Source organism: Lactuca serriola, chromosome 3, assembly GCF_051521515.1.
Source record: "Lactuca serriola cultivar US96UC23 chromosome 3, Lser_US96UC23_V15, whole genome shotgun sequence".
Taxonomy (NCBI): domain Eukaryota; kingdom Viridiplantae; phylum Streptophyta; class Magnoliopsida; order Asterales; family Asteraceae; genus Lactuca; species Lactuca serriola.
The window spans coordinates 78,331,471-78,345,407 of record NC_136410.1 but is presented as its reverse complement, the minus strand read 5'-3'; the positions used below and the strand labels follow the sequence as shown (position 1 = coordinate 78,345,407).

The following is a 13,937-nucleotide window of genomic DNA, read 5'->3' as shown; positions in this document are numbered from 1 at the left end:
GTATTTCCGTTTTATGCTTGTTTGATTACTAGTTTAAGATCCTTATTTGGACCTAACAATTGGTATCAGAGCGATAAACTGGTAAATCGAGATTTTGAATGTTCAAGATGTCACTTTAGTGTTTGTTCGTTGGATTCTGCATTTTGGGCTTGGAAGTAACTATTCTTGTCTGAAATTTACAAGTTTTACAGGCAAATTGAGAGTTTACTGCCCACTGTAAACTCCATTTGCTGTCCATTCAAAGACCGTAAACTCTGAATATCCGTTCACCATAAACTCTTTCGAAGAACAGTAAACTCTGAATATTCAAAGACATTAAACAAATTTTGAAGAACCGTAAACTGCTTAGACCGTAAACACCTTAGACAGTAAACACTAGATCGTAAACTCTATTTACGACCGTAAACATGTTTACGGTCGCAAACCATTAATTGGCCACATCAACCGTAAACATTTTTACCGTAAACTCTTTGAAGCTGTTAAAACACTTTACTTTCAAAATGGATTCTCAAACTCACTTTCAAGAACTTGATGCTGTTATGGGCACTACTACCCGCATTCCGAGGTTGATGTCTGCTGAAGGTTTTCCCGAGTGGAAATACAGAATTGAGAAGTACATCAAGATGAAAGATTTCAAGATCTGGAGAAGCATACTTAGAGGTCCAGTTAGAGTGACTATGACTGTCGGAGGTCAATTGATTGACAAGGCTATTGAGAACTACACTGATGAAGAATTTGAACTGGTTGAAGAACATGAAAGAGCATTAGCCACCTTAACCATGGCATTATCTCCTGATATTGCTCAAGGTTTTCGTGAATACACTTCAGCTAAAGCTCTATGGGAAGCTCTTATTGAGGTCTACGAAGGAAATGAAGATATGAAAGAAAGTAGGCAAGACATGCTAAGACAGAAGTTTAACATGTTTAACTACATTCCAGGAGAAACACTTGAGGCTCAACTGCAAAGATTCACTGCTCTCACAATTGATATGAACATTTCAGGGATCTTTTTGACCAAGTCAGAAATTAACAAGAAACTTCTAAATACACTTCCTCGATCATGGGATATGAACGTTGCTGTGATTAAGAAACCAAGGACCTGAACTACCTCACTCTTGCAGAGATCATGGCTGTCATCAAAGCCTGTGATATTGATGACAAACAAAGAGAAATCAACCACATGAATTCATATTCTACTGCAAACCTTGGCACTACATCCAACAATGCTGCACTATCATCTTTCATGACTTCCTCAGGTCAAGCTTTCTCAATTCAACAACCTTAGTGTCAAACCTTCAATGTTGCAACATTGATCCCATAAACTGTACCTGTTTCAAATTTGTAAGCTAAAGCCTCATCTTCCAACACCAAAGAATCTGATGAAAATCTAGCTCTAGCTACTGGGCTAGTTAACTGTTACAATGCCTTTGTAGCTGGAGATCTTCCACCTCAGCTATCCTTTGCTGACTTGGACCAGATACATCCTGAAGACGTGGAGGAAATGGACATCACTTGGCAAATTTCCATGGCTGTCTTCAGAGCCAAACAATTCGCCAAGAAAACAGGGAAAAGCAACTGGGCTATGAATGTTGACAAAAGGGTGGATTTCAACAAAAGTATGCTGAGATGTTTTAACTGCCACGAGCCGGGTCACTTTGCTCATGATTATCCGAAGCCAGATCGCAGAGTCAACAACAACCGACAGGTGGTTGCAGTGGGAAACAATCGTGTCGGAGCTACAACAAATGGAGAGACAGCTATGGTTGCTCAATCATTTGACTGGGAGGATCAAATTCAAGCTTTAAACATCATAGGGCCAGAAAATGCTCACCTAGTTCAAATTGATGATTCTGCTTCAAAGAACAACGATGTTGATCCAGAAGCTGAAATGATGGAATTGCAGCTTGCCCTAATGGTTTCCACCTCCTCCGAGTCCAAGAAAAACGTGGTAACTCTACCGTCTTGTTCTTTTTCTTGCAAAGAATACGTTACACTTCTTCGAAATGAAGTTCAAACCTTACGTAGGCAAGTAGAAGATCTTAAATATGAGGGTTATCAACTTAGGAAGGGACAGAAACCACTTAAAACCCAACTAGAGGCCAAAATAAAAGACTTTAGAAAAATACAATCAGAATTCCGTGAAAAGTGTGAAATTTATGATTATACTAAGAGACAACTTGATGCTGTGACCAAAGAACTTGATGAATTGAAAATTAAAAGTGGAAAAACAGATGTTAGCTTCAAAAATTATTTTGCGTCAAGTAAAACAGTTGAGTCTTTATATGAAACGCAATTGAAATTCAAAGAAAATGAAAACAAAGGTTTAGGGTATGATTGTGTTCCGCCTCCTTTTAATCATAATTACACATCAATCCCTTTGCCACAAAACGAAACTGACAGGGAGTCACATCTTCGATATGGCAAACCAGCCAGTTTTGTTCCAGGAGGTTTTATTAACATTGAAAGTACTAATGTTTCTACTTCCTCTGCAGATCCACTCTTAGATCAGGCCAAGTATGAAGCAGGAGAATCTGCTTCTGTTGTTAAATTTATGATTTTTCTATTGTGAACAAATTTGAGTGTGTTAAGACTGAAAAAGCTCCTTGTGTTAGCGCATTATCTGAAACTGTTGAATTTAATTTTTTCGATATGTTTGATGAACTGTTTGGTAATTCTGATGCTTGTGAATTTCTTGAAGAATCATCAACTCCACAAATCAAAACGACTGAGACACCTTCACTTATCTCACAATCTTCTTCTCATGCCTGTTCTCCTGAGAAAAGTAAGAGTGTCTGTCAAGAAAATAAATTTGAAAAATGCAATATCAATTCAAACAATAAACATATTTGCTTTAATTGTGGTGTTGGTGGACATATAGCTCGAAATTGTCAAAACGGGATGTTTGTGCATTATTTGTCACCAAGAAGTGAAAATGAGTATCGAGGAAGGTCTTTAACTAGAAATTCCTCGAGATCTCATTCTCAAAATAATAATTGGAAAGGTGATAGAAACAAAACAAGGGCTAAGTTACACAAGAATAAAAGTTTTGTTAAAAATTACAATCATTTTCAAAAATCGAACAAGGTTGCTTCAAAATCGACTTCTTCAAAGGGTAGCGCTGGATCTTCTAACATCTCTGGTGGAAAATCCAGAGGCTCAAACTGAACCTTTAAGAAACTAATTTCAAAGTCGGCTGATTTTTTGACAAAACCTAACTTTCAATGGAAGCCCAAATCCATTTCCCATTCATCCTTGACGTCTTCTGAAGAAAATACAAATAAAGATCAGAAATTGAAAAAGATTACAAATGACTCAAAGAAACCATATAGGAAACCCAGGTTTGTGATGACCTAGGTTCCTAAGTCTAAATGATTCCACTCATTTTGCAGGGGAAGTTGCGGAGGAATATCGTCCGTCCCTGGTACGTCGATAGTGGCTGCTCCCGGTATATGACTGGAGACATCTCCCAGCTGAGTGAAATTCAATCTTCTAATGGGGGTTATGTTTCTTTTGAGGGCGGAGACGGTGGAAAGATCACACAAGGCGGAACTATTTCGAATGGAGTGCTGAGCTTCGAAAACGTCAACTTTGCACCCGAGTTAAAGCACAGTTTGTTGAGTGTCTCTCAGATATGTGATAAAGGCTACTCAACCCATTTTACTGATAAGGAGTGTTTGATTCTCAAGCCTGGCATCGTCATTCCAGAAGAGTGGATTCTAGTTAAATCGAAACGGGACGGAAATGCATACATCATTGATATGAACAGTAACCTACCTGAACAAGTCACTTGTTTATTCTCAAAGGTTTCCAAACACAATGCTATGCTATGGCATCGAAGACTTGTTCATGCTAATGCGAAAAACTTGAATCGTCTTGCGAAAAATGAAATGGTCCGAGGCCTTCCTGTCAGAGACTTTATCACTTTTGAAAAATGTGTTTCTTGTGCTCAAGGCAAACATCATCGGAAACCACATTTGCCCAAGCAAATCAACTCAATCAGTCATGTTCTCCAATTATTGCATATGGACTTATTTGGTCCGGTCAACATCTTGAGCATCAACAGAAGCTCGTACTGTCTTGTTGTGATTGATGACTACTCTCGATTTACTTGGGTCTTCTTCTTATCCAACAAAGTAGGGGTTACTGATCTGATAAAGAAGTTTGTAGTGATGATTGAGAAGCAAACCAGTAATCAAGTGAAGGCGCTTTGAACCGATAACGGAACTGAATTCAAGAATGCTATTCTTGACCACTTTTGCGCAGAAAAGGGAATTGTGCGGCAATACAGCTCTGCTCATACACCTCAACAAAATGGTGTTGCTGAAAGGAGGAATAGAACATTGAAAGACGCCGCAAGGACAATGCTTTGTGATTCCAAACTTCCTGTCTTCTTTTGGGCGGAGGCGATCATCACTGCTTGCTACGTGCAAAATCATGTCCTAATCAACAAAGCTCAGATAAAGACACCATACGAAATTCTTTATGGACACAAACCATCTGTAGGCCATTTCCGTGTATTTGGCTGTCCTTGCACCCTTCTTCACTTAGATTCCAACCCTAAATTTAATGCCAAAGCTGATGATTGTTACTTTGTGGGATATGCTGTGCGCACCAAATACAAGGTTTACAATAAAAGAACAAAGCAGATCGTTGAATCTTATGATGTGCGCTGGCTGGAGGAGAATGAAACAGATGCTAGAGTGGGTCCCGACTGGTTATTTGATTACACATCCCTATTCAGATCTCTCAACGTGTCCTCGAATAATTCAAGTGGATCTTCCTCTGGTTTGAAGAATGTTCCTATAATTGAAGACGAAGATGAAGAAGTTGTTTATAGACCCCCAACGGTTGAAAGGGAATCCTCTATACCACTTGAGGGGGAGTCATCTGTACAACCAATTAGTCCAGTGTCTGAGATTCCAACTGAAACTCCTAATGCTGAAGCTACACCTCTAACACCCATTAAGAGAGAGTGCATGTCTATAGATGCTTCCGCTGTCAATCCAACATTTATGGAACTCCTCTTTCCTGAAGAAATAGCTAATGAGTTTGCAGCAGAGTCTTCTAATAGGACATACCCTCCAGGATTCAGCGCGATCATCCGATCGAAAATGTCATTGGCCGACTGGGTGATGGAGTTAAGACTAGAAGTTAGAGTGGGCATGTTAATGAATGTATTTACTCTTGCTTTATCTCTCAATTAGAACCCAAAAACATTGAAATGACTCTAAATGATCCCAGCTGGGTAGACGCAATTCATGAAGAGCTAAATCAGTTTGAAAAGCTCGGGGTTTGGAAACTGGTTGAGTTACCGAAGGGTAAACGGTCTCTCGATACACGTTGGGTATATCGGAATAAGCAAGATCATTCTGGTGTAATCGTTTGTAATAAAGCACGATTAGTGGTCCACGGGTTCCGACAGATCGAGGGTCTTGATTATACTGAGGTGTATGCTCCCGTGGCTCGTCTAGCGGCTATTCGAATTTTCCTCGCATACGCCTCTTACACGAATTTCACGGTCTACCAGATGGATGTCAAGACTGCCTTCTTGTATGGCAAGGTCAAGGAAGAAATTTATGTTGATCAACCCCCGGGGTTTGTTGACTCAAAGTTTCCTAATCATGTCTACAAGTTGGACAAGGCATTGTATGGATTACATCAAGCTCCTCGAGCGTGGTATGCAACTCTAACGAAGCACTTGCTCGAACATGGCTACTCTCGCGGTACCATTGATCAAACTTTATTCATCAAGCATATGGGTGATGATCAGATACTGGTTCAGATCTATGTTGACGACATCATCTTCGGGTCCACATGTCCAAAGTTGTGCAAAGAATTTGAAAGCGTGATGAAGAAGAAATTTGAGATGAGTTCACTAGGTGAAATGACCCATGTTTCTGGGGCTTCAGGTCAATGAGAATTCAACTGGAATCCTGCTACATCAAGCAAAGTATGTTGACGATATTCTTGAGAAGTTTGGATTTTCAGACGCGAAGCCTACTTCAACTCCCTTGGCTGAAAGACCCCTGCTGACTCCAGATATTGATGGGGAATCCGTAGATCAAACTCACTATAGATCGATGATCGGTTCCTTGATGTATCTCACTGCAAGTCGTCCTGACATCATGTTTGCAGTGTGTCAATGCGCTCGCTATCAGGCTAATCCAAAACTTTCACATCTTATTGCTGTCAAAAGGATTTTTCGGTATATCAAAGGCAGTCCAAGACTGGGTCTCTGGTATCCGAAAAATTCTGAATTTGATTTATATGCTTTTGCTGACAGTAATTATGGAGGTTGTGAGCTTGACAGGAAATCAACATCAGGAGGGTGTCAGTTCCTTTGTGATAGACTGGTATCGTGGCAATGCAAGAAACAGCATACCATATCTACTTCTACAGCAGAAGCGGAGTACGTTGGTGCATCGGTGTGTTGCTCTCAAGTTATCTGGATCCAACATCAGATGTTGGATTCTGGTTTGAACTATCTAGAAACCCCAATTCATTGTGATAATGAGGCAACTATTCAAATAACTAAAAATCCTGTCCAACATTCCAAAACCAAGCACATTGATATCAAAATTCATTTCATCAGAGATTGTTATGAGTGCTCGCTTATTCGGCTAGAACAGGTTCCCACTGCTAATAATGTGGCGGATCTGTTCACTAAGCTGTTTAACAAAGCTCGATTTGATGTGCTTGTGGGATTTTTGAAAATGATTCGTTTTGAGGATTAATTTTTTGTTTTAGGATAGTTTAAATTTGCGCATTTTCTTTCGTTTCTCTCTCCTGCAAAAATTTAGGGGGAGAAATATAAACAAAACAAAAATTTTAAAAAAAAAATTCAAAAATCCAAAAACATCAAAAAATTCAGAAAATCCAAAAACATTAAATTCAGAAAAATACAAAAATATGAATTGTGTTTGAGGGAATTGGTCTGGGAAGTGATATCATCAAGTGATAACAGGCAACCCGAGTTTGCGTAACGTACCTAAAGTTGAAGGGTCTATGCTCTGGTTTGATGCATCGGTAGGCACAAAAGATTCTAAATGGACTTGACTAGGCAGAGTTGAACGTAGGAAGTTTATAGACTTGACAATGTTTGACCTAGTTAGATCCGTTCAGCCTGGCAATACGACGCTCGGATAGGTTGAGCAGGGAGATATATATGGGAATCTACTCGTCACATTAATTGAAACCGTACTTGGAACCGTGGTTTAACTTTTCCTCGATGTACGGATTTTGTCCTTAATTCCGGTTGGATGGGGCGACTGGTAAATTCCGATAAATTAGGTCTGTAGAAAATTGTTTTCTTTCTTTCTATCTGTTAGTCATATGTTGTCTCCTTTGCGTGACTTCAAATCCGACCTGGTACACAACATATGCAACTCTATTTCTTTACAAGTTATATATGTGAAATACTTCTTATCTGTTAGCCATATGCTGTCTCCTCTGCGTGACTTCAAATCCGACCTGGTACACAGCATATGCAACCTTCTACTTCTCAACCCCTCTGAAGTAATAAGTAATAGAATTATGAATCTATCCTCTCTCTGAATGGTTGTCTGCTCACCCGGTGTAAGGAGTACTCTGGAAGTTCTTGATGGCTAGGGCATATCTGGAACCGGGAAACATGTTCCAGTACACTTAAAATTGAACTCATACGGATTGTCTATAGATCTTGCTGCTCAATTTAGGTGGTCAACAAAATATCCCTGGTCGTCGTCAGATGAATGGTCCTTAAGATATAGTATCTAAGGAATTAGTATCAGATATAAATTAGGATTTTAAGCTCACCCTGTCTTGTAACAAATAGTATGTCCTAAATCTGTCATAATTTTTCGTGTTTAAGTGGACCACAATACCGACGATCGACCAGACAAAGATGTGAATATGGAAGGTACCGACAAGTGGATAAAGGCTGTCTAAAAACTTTGATCCCAACATCTCAAATATCTTTATTTACTCGTATCATTTTGTTAGAATTTTATTCCATTTTATTTTATTGAAGTCAACATGTGTTAATTCTTCTTCAATTTTATTTTTATTTTTATTTTTATTTTTTGTTTTTTATTTTTTATTTTTATTTTATTTTATTTTATTTTATTTTAATAATAATAATCCTCAAAAGGTTTTTTAATTTTCTCAAAATTCTCTTGGATTTGGACTAGAGCGTGTTTGCTGCCTTGAAAAGTCAAAAGGTATAAAAATATGAGTTTACTGCATTGAACGGCTTTTACTGCCCATTCACTGTACCGCAAACAGATATTTCTCTCTCAAATCTTCAAAAATCAAGTGCATTTTTTTCTAATTCGTTCAATCCACGTCAAAGGTATGTTAATTCCGACCCTGAATCTGTAATATTTTGTTTGAATCGACTTGAATCTTAGGAATTACTTGAGTTTGAAAACTGTCGGAATTTACGGTATTTGAATGTTCATAGGGAGTAAACTCATAGACCGTAAACCCATAGGGAGTAAACTCATACACCGTAAACCTGTAAAGAGTAAACTCATAGACCGTAAACTCATAGGGAGTAAACTCACATGCAGTAAACCCATTTTTGACCTTGATACCGTAAACTGTCTTTTGGTCTTACGACCGTAAACTTGGTTTTTGGCTTTGCGGCCGTAAACTCTGTTTACGGTCCATTGATCAATTTTGACCTTAAACGCAGTTTACGGTCCATTGACCAAATTTGACCGTAAACCTAGTTTACTGTCCATTGACCATCTGTTGACCGTAAACTTCTGTTGTATTGAGTATTGGTCAAAAAGTTAAAGAAAACCTGGAGTATTTTTTAAAAATATTTTGTTTCTCTTACTTGGTTTGTTCAATGCAGAAAATGGCATGTCTCAAAACAGCCGAGATGCACAATATTGCAATTATACTGGATGATCCACCAACAGCTCACAGAGACTTTATGTCTATGATGTACCGTCTTCGCGAGTGCTGCCTAGCTTATGCGATTACAGTGAATCCTATCATTTATGAAAGTTGTATTCAAGAGTTCTGGAAAACCGCCAAATTGACTGAGAAGAACAAGGAAATGATCATTGAGGCTACGGTGCAAAATTGCAAAGTCAGAATTTCAGAGCAATACATTAGAAGCACTCTGATGATCCTTGATGAGTCAGACTATCCAACCGAAGCTGAAGCTGAAGACGTTACACAGATTCTTAAAAGAATGGGATACGAGGGTTCTTATCCTCCCACTATGAAGAAGCTCCTGCCTCCTTAGTGGCGCTTCTTGGCTCACGTGTTTATCAGCTGTGTGTCAGGAAGGAGCTCGGGAGCAGATGAGATCTCTATTAGGAACACTGGAGCTATTGTTTCTCTTGCAGCTGGCAACAAGTACAACTTCTCAAAGTATATCTTTGATGAATTTCTTGTGAACATCAGTGCACTGACTCGGGGATATAGAGATGCCTTTCTGATGTATCCTCGATTTATTCAGACCTTCATTGATGATCAGTTTCCGGACATGGTTAAACCTGGCGATAGGATGGATACAAAGTCTTTGGGTCCTCATAATGTTGGTCTTATTAAACAGAACCGGAAAGGCAAAGTGGTGTTCCAAGGTCTACATCCCTTGGTGAAGTTTGGACCTTTTGCTGAAATCAATGAGTCTTCTGAATCTCATGAATCTTCTGGGAAGACTACATCCGAGCCAACTTCTTCAGAAAAAATGTCCTCTGAATTTATAATCAACGTTTCAGATCACGAGGACGATGAGACTCCCGTCCTTGAAACTCAAGTCGATGTTGAACAAGAACTGCAGTCTGTTCAGGTTCCAGGTGACCACAATGAAGATTTGAGAAAGAATGACAAAGCAGATGAGAATGTTGGTCTCACGGGATTTGATCAAGATGATATCCCAATAAACTTTGATAACAATGATGTAATGTTGTCTGACGTAGACCTCGACAACCTGCTTGACAATGTCGATGAAGTAGTTCTTGTAACTATTGAGGCAAGGGTAGAAGAAGACGTTTCCGTGTCTGCACCTTCAACTTCCAATCCAGAGGCAAAAATAGCAATTCCTATGGTGACAGTGTCAGGGATTCTTCCCCTTGACACTGGATTACCTACATCAACGCCAATGGAAAGGGATCTCTTCACCACTACTGCTACCACTCCTCCAACAAAACGTCGAAGACTTGTTCTCAGACTTGCAACTAGAAGCTCAACGACACAAAGTGCTACAGCTCCCCCAACAATCACACCTGCTATAGTCTCAGCCGAACCCATAAGTGAAGGTCCCAGCACAGTATTTGATGATGGTGGTTCTTTAAGTCAAGCGAATCTCTCTCCCCCAAAGACAAACAAAGAAGATGCCTCAGTCAAACTAGCTCATCTGTTAGCTGAGGAACAATTCTCGACGCCACCTTCTCGTGGCAAGGGAATTCTCATTGGAGGTGAAAGCCCAAGAGATTTCTCTCCTTCACTCCAAAGCGATATTGATGCTATCAAACAAAAGAATATTGAACTGGACTAGAGGAACATTGAGATGGTAATCAAAGTTGCCGATCTCCAATCTGAGAATACCGAACTCAGCATTCAAATGGCTGAACTTAAAGAAGAAAATGCTCTGAAGACAAAGCAAATTTATGATCTCCAGACCCAATATGGGAGTTTAGCTGCAAATCTTCTAGAGTTACAAAAGAAACTTGAGGACAGGTTTGGTGATGACTTCAAGTCAACTGTTGATGAGCCTCATATCAATCCCTCAGCTCCAGGCTCTCCAATCATTGATGCTACCATAGATGATGCTCCCATAGATGATGCTGCCGTTTCCTCCCAACCAATCCGATCTTCCATCATTGTTGATCGTTTTGACGTGGATCCTGAACTAGCTTCTAGAGCGGCAAAGGCCAAAAGTGCTAAAAGAAAGAAATCTGCTGCTACTGAGCCAACTGAGAAAAATAAGTGGCTGCTCAAAAGGAATGTGGATTTCAAGTCTCCATGGGATAGACCTAGTGTAACGTTGACTGACCTAAGCACTCAAACCTTCAGAGACAGACGTATATGGTGACAGGTCAGGAATCGTGTCGTGGGGATTCCATGATATTCAGAAGATGTTTATTGTGAAAAGGAAGAGCGGAAACAAGGAATTATATAAGGATGTACATGATTTCAACTCTTTCACTAAGGTTGACCTCATTGAGCTATCCAAAGCTCCTTTTTCAAATCCTTCAGGAAATCCAATTGCCAGCCAATTCAAATCATTTCTGGAAGATCAGGTGGCCAAAGGCTTTCCGTCAATAAAAACTGCGGAATCCTTTGTTGAAGTGCATAAACGTGTTTTTGATCCAGACACAAGTGAGCCCATTCGTGCAATGATGTGGCCCGCCACCGCTCAAGTCAAACACATTTCGGTCCCTCAAAACTGTCCTGATGGAACTCTACATTCGATGCATTATTAGGTGTATGATGAGACATCAGATGCTGCTGTTATCAAGCTAAAGGAAGACTGCATTCGCTTGTATGACAAGAGGGACCTTCTTCAGTTTGGTGAACGGGACATTCATCTGCTCTCAACTCATCAAATTTTTGTTGTTGGTGATCTTTTTTAGCCTACCGCAAAGGAGTACCCAAAGATGGTAGCCACCATAATCGACAAAAGAATACGGAACGGAGCGATGGGGAGATGCGATGTGATGGTTGTTGACAGGGACTAAACCCAAGCCTTCTCCAAACCAAGGGGAGATTGAAGGACCATGAAATGGTTTGGGCTAGGCTTAGCATGTGAATTGTCTTGGTCTTGTGTTTGTATTTCGCTTTATTGTGTTTTTGATCTTTGATGTATTTACGGCCGTAAACGTGCTTACTGCAGCAAACCTAGTTTGCGGTCCAGATAAGTATAAATAGTGTTGGTGTTGGCCTTTTTGAAGGTTGGTAGATACAGTGTTTACGGTTGGTCTTGAGTTGTACCTGACGATTCTAATATTCAATCGTGTGCAAGCTCATTTGATTCATCTGATTGTGGTATTTCCGTTTTATGCTTGTTTGATTACTAGTTTAAGATCCTTATTTGGACCTAACACAGATGCAGTGGTTGATGGTTTCAGTTTTTTATGATTTAACTTTTATTTTCAAATCAGTTGAAAAAAAATATTATTAGTCATTTTATTTTTCAACAAAATATTAGTTTGACTTAATTAAAATAGATTAACATAAAATTAAGTGATTTTTAGACGGTTTGTTAAATAATAATAATAATAATAATAATAATAATAATAATAATAATGATAATAATAATAATAATAATAACAACATAAGATAAAATTGCAAAAATGGTCCATGTGGTATGTCGAAAATTGTCATTTTGGGCCAAACAGGTTTGGAGTAGCACCAATGGTCCAAAACGTTTAATTTGGTTGCGAGTTTGGTCCATTTTGCTTTAATTTTTATCAAATGACGATTTTGCCCTTTGTATTCTTTTCTTTCATTTTTTATTACACAAATAAAAAAAATTCACTCTCTCTCTCTCTCCATCTCTCTCTCTTTCTCTCACACACACAAAGACATCTTCTTACCCATCTTCTTCTTCTTCCTCAAGAACACTCAAGAACATCTTCTGCCACCATCACCGTTCAACCACCATCCGCCACCTCCATCTCCACCTAAATCAGATCGAATGAACACACACATAATATCATATCAGATAAATACACACGTACACACACAAAACGAAATGAACACACGCACACATGAAAGCTGATGAACACATACACAAATCAACACAAACATCTATCTAGTTTAGAACAGAACAACACAAACACACACACACACACACACACCGCCGCTCCGATCTTGAACTCGTTATTTGGGTGGGACTTAGATCTGAGAAAGGGGGCGACCGATGAAGGACAAACTGAGAAAAGAAGGACAAACTGAGTTGGGTTTGTTTTCGTGTTTGTCGACGTAGGGTTTGTAGAGAAGAAGTCGTCATCGGAGCATATGATATAGAGGACGACAGTGGTGGTGGTGGATTCTGGAGGGGCGATTTCCGGCGGGCACTGTTGGCACAATCGATGTACAAATCTTGAAGGCGGGTTTTACAGACGAAGTTGGATTTACGGCATGAGAATTATGGTGGATTTCCGATTGAGGAGATGCATCCTTTTCTTGAGCTTCTTTTATTGAATTTCGTCTTATTAATCTCCTTCAACATGTGTGTGTCTGTGTGAGAGAGGGAGGGTATTTTATTTTTGTTTTATATTTAATTATTATAAGAAAATAAAAATGGAAAATTAACTAATAAGAGGCAAAATCATCTTTTCAAAATAAATTGGACCAAACTCGCAACAAATTGAAACTTTTTGGACTATTAGTGTTAGTCCAAACTTGTTTGCCCAATAATTATCAACATAGCACAGAGAGCATTCTTACAATTTTTTCAAGACATACCTACATTAATTGGTGAGATATTATGATTATAGGCTTTGGAAATAACAAATATCATATCAATCAAATTCAACCAATCAAATTTAACATCAACATTATAACTGTTAAATTAATATGAGTTTCAAGCATGAACAGTGTAAATATAAAAATTATGAAACCTATGAGTTAGGTGTCTGGTAGTATTTACGTGTCTCGTAGTATTTACGATGACACTTTTCTATATTCTATTACTTAATTTATTCTTTTTATCTATAAAAAACTGTTGATTGTTTGATTCTATTTTTAATTATATGTATTATTAAATATAAATAACTATTCTCCAAGTCAATTAGAAGTTATCATATCCCAATAGCAATTTGTGTAAACTATTCATTAAGTAACGACACACCTCTACAACCCATTTTTTAAATTAGGCTTAAACACAGTTAACTTGACAAGTTTTAGATCTAACCAAAATACCAATAGGAAGTTAATCATACTATTTCATGAACTATGTGAGATCTAAATATTAAAAATCATCAACATAAATA

General features: G+C 38.6%; 1 protein-coding gene across 1 annotated transcript; it reads left to right on the top strand.

Annotated features, from left to right (window-relative positions):
* Window positions 1–500: 500 nt before the first annotated feature.
* On the top strand, window positions 501–1,103 carry LOC145095424 (uncharacterized). Its single transcript, XM_079033309.1, has one exon. It carries the CDS (start codon window positions 501–503, stop codon window positions 1,101–1,103), a length of 603 nt encoding a protein of 200 aa, XP_078889435.1.
* The last annotated feature ends 12,834 nt before the right edge of the window (window positions 1,104–13,937 follow it).

Coding starts and splice junctions, on each gene's coding strand:
- LOC145095424 (XM_079033309.1), top strand. CDS start 501: ATGGATTCTCAAACTCACTTTCAAGAACTTGATGCTGTTATGGGCACT.